At 47.6% G+C, this 22972-nt stretch overlaps 1 protein-coding gene across 1 annotated transcript in view; it reads left to right on the top strand.

The window, feature by feature from the left end:
- The first annotated feature begins 3242 nt into the window (after positions 1–3242).
- The window catches only part of REC8 (REC8 meiotic recombination protein), a 144971-nt gene continuing 125241 nt past the window's right edge, over positions 3243–22972 (top strand). The window contains exons 1-2 of the mRNA XM_075340722.1: positions 3243–3507; positions 18624–18692. Coding sequence (XP_075196837.1) covers positions 3452–3507; positions 18624–18692 — 125 coding nt within the window. The 5' untranslated portion in view covers positions 3243–3451. The remainder of the gene's footprint in view (positions 3508–18623; positions 18693–22972) is intronic.

Genomic DNA, 22972 nt, shown 5'->3' with positions numbered 1-22972 from the left:
GCTTTATCAAAACAGCTTTATTTAATTAATTTAATTTAATTAAAGCATGGCACATCAAAAAAAAGAAGAAAAAAAACAAAATAAAAATGCAGTATCAAAACTCAATAAAAACGTATGTAAAGAAACGCAATAATAAATCTGATTTATATAATATGTGCAGAAATTCAAAAATGTACCAAAAGCTTATTGTGGGAACCTTACCTAAAGGGGTATTCCCAGGATTGAAAGTCATCAACAAGAACGGGGCTCTGAATCTGAGAATGGTACATCAACAAGAAAGGGGCACTGGATCAGAGAACAAGGGATCAACAGGAACGGGGCTCTGGATAAGAGAATGGGGCATCAACAGGAATGGAGCCCTGGATCAGTGAATGGGGCATCAACAAAAGCGGCACTCTGAATCAGAGAATGGGGCATCAACAAAAGCGGCACTCTGAATCAGAGAATGGGGCATCAACAAGAACGTGGCTCTGGATCAGAGAACAAGGCATCAACAAGAATTAGTCTCTGGATCAGAGAATGGGGCATCAACAAGAATGGGGCTCTGGATCAGAGAACAAGGCATCAACAAGAATTAGTCTCTAGATCAGAGAATGGGGCATCAACAAGAATGGGGCTCTGGATCAGAGAATGGGTATCAACAAGAACGTGGTTCTGGATCAGAGAATGGGGCATCAACGGTAACAGGCCTCTGGATCAGTGAATGGGGCATCAACAAAAGCGGGGCTCTGAATCAGAGAATGGGGTATCAACAAGAAAGTGGCTCTGGATCAGAGAACAAGGCATCAACAAGAATTGGTCTCTGGATCAGAGAATGGCAATCAACAAGAACTGGGTTCTGGATCAGAGAATGAGGTATCAACGGTAACGGGCCTCTGGATCAGTGAATGGGGCATCAACAAAAGCGGAAATCTGAACCACAGAATAGGACATCAACAAGAACGGGGCTCTGGATCAGAGAAAGGGGCAATAACAAGAACGGGGCTCTGGATCAGAGAATGGCATATCAACAAGAATGGAGCTCTGGATCAGAGAACAGTGCATCAACTTGATCACAGAAAGAGGCAACAACAAGAACGGGGCTCTTGATCAGAGAACAAGGCCTCGACAAGAACAGGGTTCTAGATCAGCTAACGGGGCCTCGACAAGAACAAGGTTCTAGATCAGCTAACGGGGCATCGACAAGAACAGGGTTCTGAAGCACAGAACGGGACATCAACAAGGGGTTCTGGATCAGAGAACGGGGCTTTGCAGTGCCACATCTTCAGTGGATTGTAGGTGGGCATATTTGGCCATCAAACATTGTGTGAGGACTTCTGCCATTTCTGACAGTCCTAAAGACAATGGATGGTGCTGAGGATATGTACAGCATGTGTACCTCTGCTCCATTCAGATCAGGGGGGCTCTGCCAGGTCCGTTCTCTGGATCCAGAACCCCATTTTTGTGACCTGGGGATAGAGCTTGGACCCCTAGCAATCAATGATAGGGAATAGCTTTCAATTCTGGGAATACCCTTCAATAACACAGGACTCTGTGGTGACAAGTGTAGCTATGCCAATGTTTAGGTGACAGACTAATGTTGGCTCTGGCACTGAGCATAGGCTGAGCATAGAGCACATGCCCTGCCTCATCAGCTACTTGCATAGAGCACATGCCCTGCCTCATCAGCTACTTGCATAGAGCACATGCCCTGCCTCATCAGCTACTTGCATAGAGCGCATGCCCTGCCTCATCAGCTACTTGCATAGAGCTCATGCCCTGCCTCATCAGCTACTTGCATAGAGCGCATGCCCTGCCTCATCAGCTACTTGCATAGAGCGCATGCCCTGCCTCATCAGCTACTTGCATAGAGCGCATGCCCTGCCTCATCAGCTACTTGCATAGAGCGCATGCCCTGCCTCATCAGCTACTTGCATAGAGCACATGCCCTGCCTCATCAGCTACTTGCATAGAGCGCATGCCCTGCCTCATCAGCTACTTGCATAGAGCGCATGCCCTGCCTCATCAGCTACTTGCATAGAGCGCATGCCCTGCCTCATCAGCTACTTGCATAGAGCGCATGCCCTGCCTCATCAGCTACTTGCATAGAGCGCATGCCCTGCCTCATCAGCTACTTGCATAGAGCGCATGCCCTGCCTCATCAGCTACTTGCATAGAGCGCATGCCCTGCCTCATCAGCTACTTGCATAGAGCGCATGCCCTGCCTCATCAGCTACTTGCATAGAGCGCATGCCCTGCCTCATCAGCTACTTGCATAGAGCGCATGCCCTGCCTCATCAGCTACTTGCATAGAGCTCATGCCCTGCCTCATCAGCTACTTGCATAGAGCGCATGCCCTGCCTCATCAGCTACTTGCATAGAGCGCATGCCCTGCCTCATCAGCTACTTGCATAGAGCGCATGCCCTGCCTCATCAGCTACTTGCATAGAGCGCATGCCCTGCCTCATCAGCTACTTGCATAGAGCGCATGCCCTGCCTCATCAGCTACTTGCATAGAGCGCATGCCCTGCCTCATCAGCTACTTGCATAGAGCGCATGCCCTGCCTCATCAGCTACTTGCATAGAGCGCATGCCCTGCCTCATCAGCTACTTGCATAGAGCGCATGCCCTGCCTCATCAGCTACTTGCATAGAGCGCATGCCCTGCCTCATCAGCTACTTGCATAGAGCGCATGCCCTGCCTCATCAGCTACTTGCATAGAGCGCATGCCCTGCCTCATCAGCTACTTGCATAGAGCGCATGCCCTGCCTCATCAGCTACTTGCATAGAGCGCATGCCCTGCCTCATCAGCTACTTGCATAGAGCGCATGCCCTGCCTCATCAGCTACTTACTACCTGTAGACTTTAATTACACGATTTCATATATGACATGTAAAGCACCAACATTCTAATCGTTTCTCATGGCAGTAATGTGCTGTCCTGTCAGAGGGCATTCTATCTAGTGACATCTGTATGGGGGGTGCTCGTTCTACATAACGACCTGTGGTGATGATTTAGCGCGGGAAACCAGAGCCAAATTCTCAGGGACCCCGGTAACGGCGTTCTCATTGGCTAAAGGCGAAGTACAATAGAACCCGTGCAGAGGCGAAGTGATTCTCTGGGACTCCTCCGCTATTGGTTGGCTGGGGTGGTGGGCGGGGGCGTGGTGCGGTTGTGCGCTCTGTGATTGGCGGAATGTTACTGACTAGTGTTATACATACACCGATGACAGATGTACAGTGACTCCTGCCAGCTGACGAACACTGTACAATCGCGCTGATGTCGCTGCATCTACACAGGGCTTTATAGATCCCTCATCATTGCACACAGATAATAAGAGGCGTCATTTTATCATCTATAAGTTATTCAGAGTTTTTACTCGTGATAGCTATTAAATCATTATTACAAGGGAGGAAAATCAGGTGGAGAAAGAAGAGAAAGGGCTTGGATAGACTCGCAGCCATCCGTCATTATGTTTTATTTCCCCAATGTCCTTCAAAGACACACAGGCTGCTTCTCCACCATATGGTAAGTGGCATATACTGCAGGTGTAATATACTGTGTACTGTGCATACATACGTTATGCTCTGTGTATAACCACACTATATACACTATGCACTGTATACACGATGTACTGTATATAACCACACTATATACACTATGTACTGTATACACGATGTACTGTATATAACCACACTATATACACTATGTACTGTATACACGATGTACTGTATATAACCACACTATATACACTATGTACTGTATACACGATGTACTGTATATAACCACACTATATACACTATGTACTGTATACACGATGTACTGTATATAACCACACTATATACACTATGTACTGTATACACGATGTACTGTATATAACCACACTATATACACTATGCACTGTATACACGATGTATTGTATATAACCACACTATACACTATGCACTGTATACACGATGTATTGTATATAACCACACTATATACACTATGCACTGTATACACGATGTATTGTATATAACCACACTATATACACTATGTACTGTATACACGATGTATTGTATATAACCACACTATATACACTATGCACTGTATACACGATGTATTGTATATAACCACACTATATACACTATGTACTGTATACATGATGTATTGTATATAACCACACTATATACACTATGTACTGTATACACGATGTACTGTATATAACCACACTATGTACTGTATACACGATGTATTGTATATAACCACACTATATACACTATGCACTGTATACACGATGTATTGTATATAACCACACTATATACACTATGTACTGTATACATGATGTATTGTATATAACCACACTATATACACTATGCACTGTATACACGATGTATTGTATATAACCACACTATATACACTATGTACTGTATGCATGATGTATTGTATATAACCACACTATATACACTATGTACTGTATACACGATGTACTGTATATAACCACACTATGTACTGTATACATGATGTATTGTATATAACCACACTATATACACTATGTACTGTATACATGATGTATTGTATATAACCACACTATATACACTATGTACTGTATACACGATGTATTGTATATAACCACACTATATACACTATGTACTGTATACACGATGTATTGTATATAACCACACTATATACACTATGCACTGTATACACGATGTATTGTATATAACCACACTATATACACTATGCACTGTATACACGATGTATTGTATATAACCACACTATATACACTATGTACTGTATACATGATGTATTGTATATAACCACACTATATACACTATGTACTGTATACACGATGTACTGTATATAACCACACTATGTACTGTATACATGATGTATTGTATATAACCACACTATATACACTATGTACTGTATACATGATGTATTGTATATAACCACACTATATACACTATGTACTGTATACACGATGTACTGTATATAACCACACTATATACACTATGTACTGTATACACGATGTACTGTATATAACCACACTATATACACTATGTACTGTATACACGATGTACTGTATATAACCACACTATATACACTATGTACTGTATACACGATGTACTGTATATAACCACACTATATACACTATGTACTGTATACACGATGTACTGTATATAACCACACTATATACACTATGCACTGTATACACGATGTATTGTATATAACCACACTATACACTATGCACTGTATACACGATGTATTGTATATAACCACACTATATACACTATGCACTGTATACACGATGTATTGTATATAACCACACTATATACACTATGCACTGTATACACGATGTATTGTATATAACCACACTATATACACTATGTACTGTATACACGATGTATTGTATATAACCACACTATATACACTATGCACTGTATACACGATGTATTGTATATAACCACACTATATACACTATGCACTGTATACACGATGTATTGTATATAACCACACTATATACACTATGTACTGTATACATGATGTATTGTATATAACCACACTATATACACTATGTACTGTATACACGATGTACTGTATATACCTACACTATATACACTATGTACTGTATACACGATGTACTGTATATAACTACACTATATATACTATGTACTGTATACACGATGTACTGTATATAACTACACTATATACACTATGTACTGTATACACGATGTACTGTATATAACTACACTATGTACTGTATACACGATGTACTGTATATAACCACACTACACTATGTACTGTATACACTATGTACTGTATATACCTACACTATATACACTATGTACTGTATACACGATGTACTGTATATAACCACACTACACTATGTACTGTATACACAATGTACTGTATATACCTACACTATATACGCTATGTACTGTATACACGATGTACTGTATATAACTACACTATGTACTGTATAAACAATGTATTGTATATAACCACACTACACTATGTACTGTATACACGATGTACTGTATATAACTACACTATGTACTGTATACACAATGTATTGTATATAACCACACTACACTATGTACTGTATACACAATGTACTGTATATACATACACTATATACACTATGTACTGTATACACGATGTACTGTATATAACTACACTATGTACTGTATACACGATGTATTGTATATAACCACACTACACTATGTACTGTATATACCTACACTATATACACTATGTACTGTATACACGATGTACTGTATATACCTACACTATATACACTATGTACTGTATACACGATGTATTGTATATAACCACACTATATACACTATGTACTGTATACACGATGTACTGTATATAACTACACTATGTACTGTATACACGATGTATTGTATATAACCACACTACACTATGTACTGTATACACAATGTACTGTATATACCTACACTATATACACTGTGTACTGTATACACGATGTATTGTATATAACCACACTATATACACTATGTACTGTATACACGATGTATTGTATATAACCACACTATATACACTATGTACTGTATACACGATGTATTGTATATAACCACACTACACTATGTACTGTATACACAATGTACTGTATATACCTACACTATATACACTGTACTATATACACGATGTACTGTATATACCTACACTATATACACTATGTCCTGTATACACGATGTATTGTATATAACCACACTATATACACTATGTACTGTATACACGATGTACTGTATATAACCACACTATGTACTGTATATAACCACAGTATATACACTGTATATTACTGCACTATATACACTATGTACTGTATATAACCACACTATGTACTGTACAGTATATTACTGCACTATATACACTATGTACTGTATATAACCACACTATGTACTGTATATTACTAAATTATGTACTGTATACACGATGTATTTTATATACCTACACTATATACACTAAAATAATATACACTATGTACGAGGTGTAGATGCATTATGCTCTGTGTATAACCACACTATATACACTATGTACTGTATACACTAAGTACTGTATATAACTACACTATGTACTTTTGTACAGTATAAGCATACTATGTACTGTATATAACTGCACTGTATTGTTTATTACTACACTATGCACTGTATATAACTTCACTACATACTGTATATAACTACAATATGAACTGTATATTACTACACTATGTACTGTATATTACTACATTATGTACAGCTTGCTGTAGTTTTGGTAAAATCACTTATCAGCAGGAGATTATTTACTAGAGTACCGATAATCCTGCTGCCAAGTAGTGCTCCATATTCATTAACTTTGTATAACCCCGCCCCCACCAATGATTGGCAGCTTTCTGCCTATGTACAATGTGCAGTGGGGTTATACAGAACTCAACAATCAGAGAACTGGTAGATCAAAACTACAGCAAGCTGCCCAGTAAATGACACATCACTGCAGTCAGGGTCTCTGTCAACACATCATGCTGCTCTCAGGTGGGGGAGCAAAAACCTGGTGACTAGTGATGGGCGGACCCCGACTGTAAGAGTCCGGATCTGCGCGGTTTCAAAGTTTCCCGGGTGCCGCACCCAGGCCTGGGATTCCGGTGTTTGATCCGGATCCGGCACTCGGGAAAATAAAAAAAAAAAAAAATAATGAAAAATAGAGAAAATAAGAATGAAGCAAGAGCTTCATACTTACCAAGGCTCCGTCGCAGCTATTCACTGCTCCTGCAGCCTCTCCTTCACTTCCTGGGCCACTCAAGCATATGCATTACTCTCCCCGCCCACCGGCCGGCCTGGAGTCTGTGATTGGTTGCAGTCATACGCGCCCCCAGCCTGTCGCCCTCCAACCAATCTTGGGGGTCTGTACCTCTCTGATATATTCTATAGGGTGCGCTCACATGAGCCGTATATGACTCGCACGAGTATCGGATCGAATCACCCGGCATGACCGCACACTCTCCGGACAGGAGCGTCACAGCCGCATAGAAATACATGCAGCCGACCTGCTCCTGTCAGGAGAGTGTGCAGCCTTGCCGGGTGATACGATGCAAATCTCATGCAAGTCATATGGCTCATGTGAGTGCACCCATATACTGCAGGAACTGGCACCGCTGATCCCGGGTGTCTGTACTCCTGTGGCACCCCTGCGAAATTAGGCGCTACAGGGTACTGCACCTCACTTAAGGTGCAGTATTCATCCTGGGTAAGGAGGGGGTTATCCATTGGTGTTTATCACATTGCATACAACATACAGCTTAGTAGCCAGCCACTTAGTAGCCAGCCACTGGGAATGGGGGTGGTCATCATGGGAACGGGACTTTCCACTCATGAGATCAGCACCTGGGGGGTGGAGCTATTGTGGCGCCCTGGACAAGCCAGGACGTCACAGGTACTGCAACAAAACACCCCACACCCCGGCTAGGCACACCAAGGTCAAACACAAATCCTTGTTGCCTCCCTCCAGGGGCTGATGTCCACACCAGGGGGTGGGCCAGGCAGTTGGTCCCGCCCACCGAGGAGTTCACAGTCCTGGAGGCGGGAAAACAGATGAGTTCAGGGCAGTTCAGTGTTAGAGAGTGAAGTGGTAGGAGAGGAGACTGACCGTGTCCGGGTGCGTGGCCCGGGCACATACAGCAAGGTTGGCAGACGGTGGTGACCGTCTGCAGGAGAGGCTGATTGGAGTGAACCGTAAGGACCGGGGACGGGCGGTGGCCCGACGGTACCGGATCGGGGAGCAAAGAAAAGCCAGCACCATTCGGCAGGGCTTACGGACCCCGACCAGGCTAGGAGTTGCCGTAAAACTGGTCAAATCCGTTAGCGAAGGGAACCTCCGGGGTTTCCCAGCAGTCAAGACCCGATTGAAGGCAACAGCTCAAACCGAGAAGGGAAATACAGTCACCGCCAAGTCTACAGTTCCCAGGGCCAGAGCCTGCGGGCAAAAGGGGCTCCCTCAGCATCCATCCAAGCTGGGGAGCGGGTTACCGGTGGGAAGCCATCGTAACCGTAAACACAACATAGGTGCAGGGAAAGGCAGTCACCATCAACCTACCGGGAGGAGAAACACCGCAGCCGTCTGTGGGACCCATCCAGCCGTTTGTTTTATCGGAGACTTTGCATTCGTCATTGGCTGAGTGAGTACCACCGTGCCGTGCGGCACAGCGCTGCCCCCGCGACCCTGCACCTCACCAGGCCCCGTAACCCGCCTGCCACCCCTAACCCTCACCGGGGCCCCGGGACAACCAACCCCCCTACCCACGGAGCGGAGAACCAACATCCAAGCTGCTCCCTGTCATCGCTCCCGGGATCCCCGTCCAGAGCAGCGGTGGTGTCACAACCTCACCACAACCGTGGGTGGCGTCACGGACGATATCCCTAAACCAAACCACCCCCTTTCACTCACGGGCGAGAAACGCCGCTCGAGTCCCCGGGATCCGGCCCGTCGCTCGAGCCACCACCGAGCAGCAGCAGCAGCCGGACCCGAGCAGTGGATGAGCGCAGCGTCCCCTCCTCCGCCCGCGACACTATACACTGGGGAGTAAGGTTACACATACAGAAACTTCAGAACAGTTAAGGACAGGAAAGATGTGTGACGTTGGAGAACACGGTCGCTGAGGGGAGAGCTGTTAGCTCCATCAGGACTGGCACAGACGGGGTGCGGAGCCCTAGGCTAGGGGGAACTTTATATCCCTCTGGTAAAACCGCCAGGCAGGAGATTCCAAGTTTCCTTGCCCACCTCAAGTGCCCGATGCACAGTAGCAGATAGAGCCAGGAGTGGTGACCTCGATCCAGCCCAATAACGGATTTGCGCTGTCTGCTATATGGGACGGGAACTAAACCCAGGACAGGAGTTTCTGAAAGACTATAGAGTATGGAAGAACTGCGCAGGAGGACTCGGAACGCGCCATGGCGAGCAGCTACCAGAGCAATCTGGAGCGTGGGGTGGAAGCGACAGGCTCCCCTGAAGCTGCACCAGAGTGCGCATCAGACCAAGAATCTGCCCTAGTCAGCGCAACAAACACCGTGTCCTGCGATCAGAGGACACAGAGACTGGGTCTGAGCTACAGTGTACATGAGTACATGGATTGCCCTGATCTGGGAAGCTGCAGACCTAGTGACCGCAAGTAAATATGCCAAAATGAAAAAGTTAAACTGTTGTAAAGAATGTTGTGATAGATAAAATTTTTTTTAGTTACAATAGACAGCTAGACCACAGGACTATGTGTGGTCGGTCTCTGTGGCTTGCAGCCGCACAGTGACCCTTTTCCGTGATTTTGTTAAAGTGGATGTCGCGGGCGGAGGAGGGGACGCCGCGCTCTCCCACTGCTCGGGTCCGGCTGCCGCGGCCTGCTGCTGCTCGGTGGCTCGAGCGATGGGCCGGATCCCGGGGACTCGAGCGATACTCCTCGCCCGTGAGTGAAAGGGGATTGGGATTTGGGATAGTTTATTGTCCGTGACGCCACCCACGGTTGTGGTGATTAAGTGGACACCACCGCTGCTCTGTCTGGGGAGCCCGGGAGTGATGGTACGGAGCAGCCAGTTGTTGATTTGCCCCTCCGTGGGTAGGGGTTTTGGTGCTCCCGGGGCCCGATGATGGGGTTGGAATGGTGGACAGGCGGGTCTGGGGCCTGTGGAGGTGCAGGGGCAGCGCTGTGCCGCACGGCACGGAGGTACTCAGCCAGTAAACACGACACAGTTCTCAGTAAACAAACGGCTGGTTGGACGGGTCCCTCGGACGGTTCATGGTGCTGATGTTCCCTGCAGTTAGCGGTGACGGTCTCTTCCCTGCACCTATGAAAGTCTCTTTGGTAGCGATGGGTCCCCACCGGTTACCCACTCCTCGGCTTCAAGCTGGGCCGAAGGAGCCCTACTTTGCCAGCAGACGCTGGCCCTGGGAAACTGGTGCCCTGGCGGTGGCGGTGTCTCCCCTTCACGGTCGGGCTGTTGCCTTCAATCGGGACTTGGTTGTTAGGAGACAGACGTCCCCTTCACTGACGGATTTGGCAAATTATGGCGACTCCTAGCCTTGCCGGGATCCGAAAGGCCCCTGCCCTGGTGCTGACTGTTCTTCGTATACTGCTCCGGTACCGCCGGGTCACCACCCGTCCGCGGTCCTTCCAGCAACCTCCGAGCAGTCCCCCTGCAGACTATCACCGCCGTCTGCTGACCTTGCTGTCACTGTCCGGGGCACACACCCGGACCAACTTCAGGCTTTACAAACAGTTTCTTTTTACTTTACTTCAGCTTCTCTCCTAAGCTCCTCTACCACTTCACTTCCTTCTACTTTCACTTCCCTCACTCAACTGCCTGGTTTTCCCGCCTCCAGGGCTGTGAACTCGGTGGGCGGAGCCAACCGCCTGGCCCACCCCCTGGTGTGGACATCAGCCCCTGGAGGAAGGCAACAAGGATTTTGGGTTAGCTTCATGTACCTGCAGGGAATGTGGGGTGCGTGTGGTGTTGTGACCTGTGACCCCTGGCTTGCCCAGGGCGTCACATTCCCCCTTAGCAAAACGCAGACCGTCCTCGGGCTGCCCGTCCAACACCGGTTTTATTTTCCTTTTTGTTTTTCTGAAAAAGATAGGAAAACGGTAACATATTTACAAGTTATGACATCATCCCACATCGGGAGGAACATTTCTTAAATGGTTTCAAACGGTGTACGGTTACGGTTTCCGCTCTCTCCCACCCAAGCAACCTGGCCCTGATGCTGCCCCTAAAGCCCAGGCAGCACCCCTTGACCCCAGTCCAGCACAAGTTACCCGAGCGGGATCTGTCCTTCCCCTCCAGAGGGTAGCCACCGGTTCCTGTGGTGGCTGGGCCCCAGCCTGCTCTGCTGTGGGCCCTCCCTCCAACCTGCCTCTCCGGAGGCGGCAATTGCGGAAACGGTAACACAACTTATTTACAAGCCACTTAACGTTTGTGGTTGCCCTGCAAGTTCACGGGCTTGTCCATGAGCAGTTCCTCATGCAAAACTTTTCAAACGGTCCCCACGGGGACAACGGTGCCGGCAACGGCCGGTTTCAGTCACATGTAAATCAGGTGAACATCACGGTGATCATGCATTTTCATCTTTTGCAAAAACTTTTAAACACACTGGTGGTCCCAACGGGGACGGTGCAACGGTGCTCCGCTGACCTTGAGGCGGCTACCACCGCAGGGGGTCGGCCCACTCAGGGACCGAACGGTACATGGGGTTCTCCTTCCATTGGCAGTTCCACCCTGACCCACTGACAGCCGTTAGGAACGGCGGCGGAGGCAGCACACTTGGGGCCTCTTCCTCCATCAACGGCATTCTCGCCGGACCCCCGGCAGCGGCGCTGATGTCCGTCTCCCACTCAATCAGGGCTGGTTCAGGGGTTTGGGTGAACTGATCGCGGCGCGGCACGGCCGCAGCGGCCCCTTGCTCACGGGCCTCCACTACGGCAACCATTCTGCGCATCTCCGCCTTCCAATCCATCAACTGCTGCAGGCTCTGCGCCCTCACCTTCAAGCAGAACTGACCCAATTCCCGCTCCAGCAATTCAGCGGTCCCGGCGGGGAGCTCACCCGGGCCGCAATCTTCAAAGGCTACTCCTCCTCTTTTTCCCCAGAGCTTGGATGCCCCGGTAGCAGGCATGCCCGCGCTCCAATTCGAGGACGCCGCCATTCCTCCATCCGTGTCCCCCTTAGCCTCTTTCCGGCCCCTCCTCTATTGGGGCGGGGTTTTGGCCTTCGCGCCTCTGCTACTCGAGAAGACGCTCGAGCGGGAACTTTTCGCACCAAAGATGGCGACTTCTGAAATTTTTCAGCCGGATACCTCCGGCGGTCACAAGGCGCACCTCTACCCAATGGCAGAGCGGTAAGATCCTGTTCGTGACGCCAAGTTGTCGCGGGCGGAGGAGGGGACGCAGCGCTCTCCCACTGCTCGGGTCCGGCTGCCGCGTCTGCTGCGGCCTGCTGCTGCTCGGTGGCTCGAGCGATGGGCCGTATCCCGGGGACTCGAGCGACGCTCCTCGCCCGTGAGTGAAACGGGATTGGGATTTGGGATAGTTTATTGTCCGTGACGCCACCCACGGTTGTGGTGATTAAGTGGACACCACCGCTGCTCTGTCTGGGGAGCCCGGGAGTGATGGTACGGAGCAGCCAGTTGTTGATTTGCCCCTCCGTGGGTAGGGGTTTTGGTGCTCCCGGGGCCCGATGATGGGGTTGGAATGGTGGACAGGCGGGTCTGGGGCCTGTGGAGGTGCAGGGGCAGCGCTGTGCCGCACGGCACGGAGGTACTCACTCAGCCAGTAAACACGACACAGTTCTCGGTAAACAAACGGCTGGTTGGACGGGTCCCTCGGACGGTTCACGGTGCTGATGTTCCCTGCAGTTAGCGGTGACGGTCTCTTCCCTGCACCTATGAAAGTCTCTTTGGTAGCGATGGGTCCCCACCGGTTACCCACTCCTCGGCTTCAAGCTGGGCCGAAGGAGCCCTACTTTGCCCGCAGGCGCTGGCCCTGGGAAACTGGTGCCCTGGCGGTGGCGGTGTCTCCCCTTCACGGTCGGGCTGTTGCCTTCAATCGGGACTTGGTTGTTAGGAGACAGACGTCCCCTTCACTGACGGATTTGGCAAATTATGGCGACTCCTAGCCTTGCCGGGATCCGAAAGGCCCCTGCCCTGGTGCTGACTGTTCTTCGTATACTGCTCCGGTACCGCCGGGTCACCACCCGTCCGCGGTCCTTCCAGCAACCTCCGAGCAGTCCCCCTGCAGACTATCACCGCCGTCTGCTGACCTTGCTGTCACTGTCCGGGGCACACACCCGGACCAACTTCAGGCTTTACAAACAGTTTCTTTTTACTTCACTTCAGCTTCTCTCCTAAGCTCCTCTACCACTTCACTTCCTTCTACTTTCACTTCCCTCACTCAACTGCCTGGTTTTCCCGCCTCCAGGGCTGTGAACTCCTCGGTGGGTGGAGCCAACCGCCTGGCCCACCCCCTGGTGTGGACATCAGCCCCTGGAGGAAGGCAACAAGGATTTTGGGTTAGCTTGATGTACCTGCAGGGAATGTGGGGTGCGTGTGGTGTTGTGACCTGTGACCCCTGGTTTGCCCAGGGCGTCACATGGACAGCTGGGCCATCGGACTTGGTATGGCCAGAACATTTGCTTGTAAATAAGCTGCACCAGTTGAGCACCCTACTAGAATTAACAAGACCCGAAAACCCGTCGGTGTACTGAAGAGGAGAGGTAGGGTCCGGAACGCTCTGAGCACACCCAGAGCCTACGTTGGGGGTTCAGGGCCTGTCCCCCATACAGTTGCTGCAGAATGTTTGCACTTAAATGTAATTGCATTTGAATGTAATGTGAAAAGTTTTATGCTGAAAATGTTTTATGCAACTTAGAAGTTTTATGTGAAGTGAAGGTCTTAAGAGAAAGGAGAATGGTGAGTTGCCTAAAAGTGAATGTCTTATGTCAATGATATATGCATTTACAGTGTCAAAAGGTTAAATGTGACAAATGTGAAATGTATAGCTAGAAGTTGCAATGTTCAAGAAACCGCGCCTCCCATAAAGGGAAGAACTGTTACTGGTTTATGCATTTTCAAACTTTTGCAGTTTCCACTGTTTTGCCTTTTATTTACAGCCCGCGGACATGCTGTTATTCGCTGTGGGGGTATGTGGTGCCCCTGCGGCTTCAGGCGCCACAGGAGTACTGCACCTCACTTAAGGTGCAGTATTCATCCTGGGTAAGGAAGGGGTTATCCATTGGTGTTTATCAGACACTTCAGAACAGGAAAGATGTGAGACGTTGGAGAACACGGTCACTGAGGGGAGAGCTGTTAGCTCCCTCAGGATCGGCGCAGACGGGGTGCAGAGCCGTAGGCTAGGGGGAACTTTATATCCCTCTGGTAAATCTGCCGGGCAGGAGATTCCAAGTTTCCTTGCCCACCTCAAGTGCCCGGTGCACAATAGCAGATAGAGCCAGGAGTGGTGACCTTGATCCAGCCCAATAACGGATTCGCACTGTCTGCTATATGGGACGGGAACTAAACCCAGGACAGGAGTTTCTGAAGGACTACAGGTCACAGGGACTCATCTTACACAGTGCAGAAAGGAAGGGCTCACAATTCACAACACCGGTGGTGACACCCGAGGTATCCGGGATCGGCTGAAGTCCATCACAGCGTGGCCCGGTACTCCAACGACAGTGTGCTTTCCATGAGTAAAGAAGTTGAACTGCACTATCTGTGTCATGTCATCCCTGTCGGCGCTCCCATAATCGCGCCCCTGCGCCATAGGCGACTACTACTATCATCATCCTCCCTGGGGCATAGCACTGCCTGTGGAGAGCTGATCTATCCGAGCTGTGTTGTCATCCGCCCCATCAGAGAAGTCCCGCAGCGGCGGCTAATACTGGCTGCACACCACAGGTGACGTCACGAACAACTACCCCCATCATCCCCATCCCCAGCCTTTTATTGACATCCGGGGTTACGGAACCGGGCAAGGTTACTACGGCATCCCAGGAGAAGCACCGTGGGCCGATGACGAGTAACCCCTTTCCCCGTGGGCGCGTCACTTTCCTGATATATTCTATATACTGATTGTGTAACTGCAGGAACTTGCGCCACTGATCTCGGATGTCCCTCCCTGATATGTTCTATATACTGAGTGTATAACCTCAGTGCAGGAGCTAGCGCCGCTGATCTCGGGGGTCTGTGCCTCCCTGATATGTTCTATATACTGGGTGCATAACTGCAGGTGCTGGTTCCGCTGATCTTGGGGTCTGTACCTCCCTGGTATGTTCTATATAGTGGGTGTATAACTGCAGGAGCTGGCGCCTCTGATCTCGGGGGTCTGTACCTCCCTGGACTGTCTATGTACTCTGTATAACTGCAGGAGCTGGCGCCGCTGATCTCGGGGGTCTGTACCTTCTAATGTTTTATATATGTTCAATATTTTTTACGCGGTTTTGTGCCAGGAGGTGCATATTTGGTGCTGAAATGGTCTGCACCAGATTTCAAAACCACATGAGGTATGATGCGGTAGTGATGTGATTTTTTTTGCCAGGAGGTGTAGAATGGGTGCAAGAACATGGTGTTAGAAATTTCAGCATCAAATCTGCATCTCTTGGCAAAAAAAACTTGGTTTTCTGCCAGCAGATGCAGGTGAGTTCACTGAGTTTAATTAGGTCATCAGAGGCTGATATTTTTAGGCTGGACCTCCCCAGCCTGAGAATACCAGCCCCACCTGCTGGGCTTTATCTTGGCTGGGTATCAAAATAAGGGGGAACCGTACGTTGGATTTTTAAATTATTTAAATAATTTTTAAAAAGCCGCATGAGGTTCCTCTTAGACTGAAGTCACACTTGCAAGGGACTCTCATGAGTCTAGCATCGTATCACCCGGCACGGCCGCACACTCTCCTGACAAGAGCTGGTCGGTTGCATGTATTTCTATGCAGCTGCACGCTCGTGTCTGGATAGCATCAAGCTGTGTCGGGTGATGTGATGCGAGACTCTTTTGAGTCCCTCGCAAGTGTGACTCCGGCCTTATTTTGATACACAGCCAAGATAAATCTCTTCACTTGTATCCAATAAAGAATACCATTGATGCAAAAAATTCACAAAAATATTTTTATTTATTAGCAATATATAAAACATAACACTTGGCATTATAGGACATACAAGAAATGCAAAACTGCCCCCACCATCTATTGGGGAGGGGCGGGTGAGGAAGCACTAAGCCTACAGTAATTATTACCAGGCAATTGCACAATTGTCATACAATACTGTAAATAATCCTAAGGGGGCATTAACTATTAAACTGGTAGTGATCAATAACAGGCTCACATGGACAATATCCATAGTCAAGATGACTACATAAGGAGCACTCAACAGTTACACTATCCAATCAATATGTCAATCAATTGATACACAGAGTTAATCAGAAAATATTTTACATATATATACCCCTCATTGGCTGTGGTGTCCGGCAGCGCACCATTTAGACCATACAAAATCATATAAAGAGTAGTCCATGAGCCGCAGGACATCACCACCAATCATAGTAGGTACGTAGTGTATTTACAGCCACTTAACCTCAGCACTACAAAAATATTGTCCATGTGAGCCTGTTATTGATCACTACCAGTTTAATAGTTAATGCCCCCTTAGGATTATTTGCAGTATTGTATGACAATTGTACAATCACCTGGTAATAATTACTGTAGGCTTAGTGCTTCCTCACCCGCCCCTCCCCAATAGATGGAGGGTGCAGTTTTGCATTTCTTGTTTGCCCTATAATGCCAAGTGTTATGTTTTATATATTGCTAATAAATAAAAATATTTTCATGGATGTTTTGCATCAATGGTATTCTTGATTGGATACAAGTGAAGTAAGTGCTGAATAGGAGGCTATCCTTTATGACTTTTTGGTGAGAACATGTGGACCATGTGTTGCTACAGCCAAGATAAAGCCTGACAGCTGGGGGCTGCAGCTTGTAACTGTGGGCCTTATCTGTGCTGTTTATCATCATACAAGGACCCCTACGCCGATTGTTTTATTTATTCATTTATTTTTATACCACCATGCTGACCTGCAGACACTTGCACTGCTTACCCCGCCCACCGGCCGTCCTGGTGCTGTGATTGGTTGCAGTCAGCTGACATACTGTCACTCAGCATGGGGGCGCATTTAACTGCAACCAATTACATGTGCCGGTGGGCGGGGAAAGCAGTGAATATTCAATGTGGGTTAATTGTCGGCTCCTAAAGGGAATGCGTGACCTGGAAGTAGCTTGCCGCCATGACGGATCTTTGGTGAGTACACCACGCATGCTCCTACCCCCTACCCCTTCAACCAACATTTTTAATCTTCGGATTCTGGTCCCCATAGACTTCTATGGGTACCGGATCAGATCTGGATTTGTTTTTAAATTTAGCAGAGACCCGCTGGTCCCAGTTTTCTGCGAGTCCGCCCGGCTCTACTGGTGGTGACAGATTCCCTTTAACTGTAGTCCATCAAAATGTTGGGGTTTTGAGTTTATTTTTTTAAAACTTCTTGCATTCTTTTATTTATTTAAAGGGCTTTTCCCATGAACACCAATCATTTAAAGTACATTTTAATCAATAGATATTAGAATAATTATAATAATATCCACAATTGGATGTATTTAAATAAAATGTTCCTGTGCTGAGATAATCTTATATCTGTGTCCCTGCTGTGTACTGTGTAATGTCCGTGTCTGACCGTACAGGGACATGGTCTGATCATACCACATCTCCTGGGCCGTGGAGGAAGTAATAAAGTATTTTTCTCAGACCGAGTGGTCCATGCAAAATCGCAGTGTCAGATCAAACTCGGCAATCAAAGTCTATGGGTCAGAGATAAAATCAGGCAGCGCTTACATGCCATCCCTCTGCTGTCTGTTTTTCATTGACTGACAGATTGGAGAAGGTGGAGAAACTTTTCTTTTTCATCAGTGAAAAAAATTGATGAAAATCACTGATCAAACTTTTTTTATCCTATGTAAAAAAAACCTGAGGTCTGAATGAGGCCTAAAAGATGTTGATTACTGTGATTTATTACATAAATTAAGTATGTTTAATGGAAATAAAATGAATATATATTTACTATTATCTTGTGTTTTTTAGGTTGGCCGCCACTAAAGGCAGCAGGATTGTAAAACGTGAATATCTGAAAGTAAACGTCATCAGAACTTGGTATGTGTAGTAATAATGATGACTGACAATATCAATCTAGATACTGTGTTATGGTAAAGAATATGCTTAAAGCTGGGGTCACACTAGTGTATAGAATCCAAAGCAAAAACAGCGGATATGATATGCTAATTACACTCGGCTCGAACTCTGCTGTGAGTGTGAGCCAAGTGTCATTTATTATGCTCTCGCATACAAGAGCACAGATGAGAAGAGGGAGAAATTAATTTTTCCATCTTCTCCACTGTCTGTCTCTACATATATCACACTGCACTCTTTATGACATCAGAGTACAGTCCAATGTTTCACATGCACCCATAGACTTCTATGGGTGTATGTGATCTGAGATACCCCGCCAATCGCAGCATTCTGGCATTTTTTCCCCTCAGCCCAATTACAACTGAGGAAAATCATTGAATAAAATTGGTCCAAGTGCAATCCCTGACCTTAAAGGGAATCTGTCACAAGGTTTTTGCTCCCCCATCTGAGAGCAGCATAATGTAGTGACAGAGTCCCTGATTCCAGAGATGTGTCACTTACTGGAGTACTTAGTGGACTTTTGATAAAATCACTGTTTTGTCAGCAGTAGATTATCATTAGAGAACTGATAAACCTCCTGCCAGGTAGTCGTCCATATTCATGAGCTGTGTATAACCCCACCCCCTCACTGATTGGCAGCTTCCTGTGTACACTGTAATGTGGGAAGGGTTACACAGAGCTCAGCATTCAGAGAACTGCTAGATCTAAAGTAGATAAACCTGTTGACAAATTCCCTTTAAAATCTACTCAACCGTAAAAATAATTCAGGTGTGACTGCATTTATACTTGAACTACAATACCTAAAATTAGACTATTTAAACTACGTTTGCTGTGCCACTTCACCATATACGAGAATCATATGGATATACAGCCCTTCTATAAGGAGGGGGTGCTCAGGAAAGGTTCCACCTTGTTTTATAAAAGTACTCAGCACTTCATTCGAAGAAAGAATCCACATTTTATTGTGAGGCAATCCAAAAAGATTAGTGACGGTTTGACATATTCTGGACTTTTATCAGACACTACATGATATACAAACAAAAACGTATAGATAATGAATATGTTTATTTTTCTTGAGAATAAACACTTAGGAAGAAAAATAATTCAGGTAAGGCTACGCTCCCAAGATGGGCTGAGGATATGAGAATGCACCGCAGGTTAATATACACAGCTAAAAAGAAGCAATGAGGGCCTGAGATTTCCATAAATCCCATCCACTTTGCTGGAACTGTAAGATGCTGCCTTTTTGACACAGCAAAAACACATGGCGACAAAAATGCACTAAAAGCTCATGTCAGGAACATAGCATAACACTAGCTGGCAATTTTATATAAGCTTGATAAACATAAACATGTATATGTACATGTGTTACGAGGGGGACCCGGGGAAGCGTGCCAAGATGGGGAATGGACAGCTTCCGCCGGTCAAGGTCCACTGTGCGGTGTAAGGGACCGCTGCTATGGTGGGTGAAGAGTGAGCGGGTTGCTGCTAGCGATCGTCTGGAATGTCACAGACGATCCACGTACACCGGTCTGCCCTAACCCATGAGGGTTGTATGGCAGGGATCACACGGCTCGGTGTACCTGTTGCACGGGGAAGCACAGAGGTGCCCACGCACGTGTGCCAGTGGAAATCACGAGAATATGGCACGAGGGTAGCACAGAGGTGCCCACGCACGTGTGCTTTCAATAACCAGGTGAGTCCGGTGGAGACTCGAGGAGCTCACCTGGAACAGGAACACGGCCTGTCGAAGGAGCTACTGCCGGAGCAGCAAGGCAGGGACACGGCCTGCAAACCAGGTGCTGCCTAAGCAGCAAGGGCCAAGCCCACAGAAGACGATAATGCCTGAGCAGTGGCGTTGCAGCACGCTGCCAGACATCCAAACATAGAAGGACGGTCGCGCGCCACCATGATGGCAGGAGGAGCTTTTAAGGAGGTGTCGCTCCAGCCAAGGGCGGGCGCGAGGCGGAGATGACGGACTTGACCCAATCAGGATCCACGACGTCCCAGCCTGGCCAGTCAGGATTCACCACGTCACCAGCCTCGTCATCAAGCCGTGTGACGTGAGTGGGCGAATCAGGACCCACCAAGCATTGCACATGCTCACCCTCCTGCCTCTGGGAAATAGAGGCGGGATCCTCGGTCTCACAATGTGTAGAGATAACGGGAGTCTCACTGCTTCCCTGAGCAGAAAACCTCTGCACATTGCGCAACCTCACAGACCTTCGGGGCTGCTGAGCAGGAGGAGCCGCGGCAGGCAAGGAATGGGAGACTGCCTCATTTCTTGCAACAGGAGTACCACTAGGTGTCACCCTTGTGCTGCCTCTCTGAGGAGGTTTCTCCTGCACTCTGCGCAGTCTGGCAGACCTTCGGCGCTGCTGGGCAGGAGTGCTTGTGGCAGGCAAGGAGACTGCCTCATTCCTTGCCACAGGAGAGCCACGAGGTGTAACAACATGTATATTAGAAGTGATGTAACCCAGATAACAAGCAATATATATAGTTTCCAACTCATTATACCGGTGTTGTTCACACTGATCTTGCTGAGGGGCCATGCTGGAGTCAGATGCTACAGATTCAAGAACAGGGGCACACGTCCTCATAAATTAGCAGCATCTGACGAGTGGCATGCGCTGTGGCAGAAATCTTACTCCAGTCAGGCACTGGAGTGTGATTTCTGGAGTATGGAACGCCACAGCTTGTCATGAATTAGATGAGTTTTAGTGTTCTGCATCAAAAGAGAGTCCAGCAGCCACTTTAAGGTGAAATCCATAAAACATCTCAACTTTATTCCATACTATAAAAATGATAAAAAAATTAAAATCACAGAAATAAGTAGGCAAAGGCCAGTCTACGCATTCCGAGCATACATGCCCTTATTAGTGTTCTGCCATCCCACCCAAGCTCTGCCCATCTGGCGTGAAAATGCCAAGAATCTGAAAATGTAGGCGAAACTGTGAGTTATGCATAAATATTGTGACTTTTTATAGCTTTTACACCAGAATTCTGATGGTGTTGGTGTATGGACATCTTAAGATGGCGAGTATGGCTTTTTTTGGGCACCAACTGGCTGTAAACAGAACAACAATGTGGAGGTTGTAAGAAAAAGGGGGACGATAAGGCTGCGTTAGATAGAAAGATAAAAAAAGAGACGGATAAAGTTGTAATAGAGTATAGGAGCAAAGATAGAATAAAGCCCATATTGTGAAGAAAGAGGAAATAAGGAATAAAGATGATTGTGTATAAAAACGTTCTAAGGAAAGGAATACACCAGAGGCGTAGCTAGTGGTTCAGCTCAAGGGGGCAACAATTCTGAGTGGGCCCCAAACACTGAATTAGCTGTAGCTTTGGGGGGTTGCAGGTAGCAGTGGCTGTCAGATAAGAAGTATTGTAGCAGTATTATTGTGAAGCCCCACAGGTGTTGTGTCGGTGCATTACCTTCAGGGACTCCACATGGATGGAACAGTCTGGTCACAGGTAGGGAACCTTCTCTTTAGGATTTTCGTGACGCCACTCTTGGTATTGCAGTCAGGGTGACCGCCACTGCAGATTCAGGGGTGCCTGGGGCTGATGGTGGGTGCAGTCAGTTGTAGTGGCCTCCCGAGAGTGAGGCAAGCCCCAGGGTCCTGTGTAGGTGTGTGGAACCACAGGTCGCAGAATGACTCAGGCACAGTCCAAACAGTCTTTCAGGGTTTTTACTCACATTAGATGGCAGGGTGAGTAACCCGGGCGTAGCTGGGATGAACCAGGGTGGAACCAGGTATCCTTCTGGCTGACTGATGAGGGTGACTACCAACTCGCCTTCCTTAGTCCTGTGTTTTTGTGGTGACCCCGACTTGAAGTCCCTACGGGGGTCACCCAGGGAAGTTCCTGCTGCCTGTTCTCCCTTCGTTTCGGCCCGTTTGCTTGTAGCCTAGACCAGGTCACTCCGGCTGCTTGCCTCCTGTGAACTATGGGCCTTCTCTTTGCTACGTGGCTGCGGACTCTGTGGTGGTATGGCGTGGGTCTGGAGTGCCCGCACCGGCAGCTTTGGCAGAAGAAAGGTGAATCTATCTCTGCACTGGGACCTGTTACCCCTGCGGGCCTGGTACCTCCCTGGCAGTCCCCTTACTCTGCCACCCCTTTGCTCTCTCTAGCCTTGGGTGGATTTCCTATATTGTACTGCCCCCAGCATGGGTGCAGTATTCAGTGGTGCCTGACCAGGTCAGGGGCGCCACATTATAAATGCCACACAGTTACAGATTTTC

The sequence above is a fragment of the Anomaloglossus baeobatrachus genome, chromosome 1 (genome assembly GCF_048569485.1).
Source record: "Anomaloglossus baeobatrachus isolate aAnoBae1 chromosome 1, aAnoBae1.hap1, whole genome shotgun sequence".
Taxonomy (NCBI): Eukaryota; Metazoa; Chordata; class Amphibia; order Anura; family Aromobatidae; genus Anomaloglossus; species Anomaloglossus baeobatrachus.
This window is presented reverse-complemented; position numbering and strand designations above follow the sequence as displayed.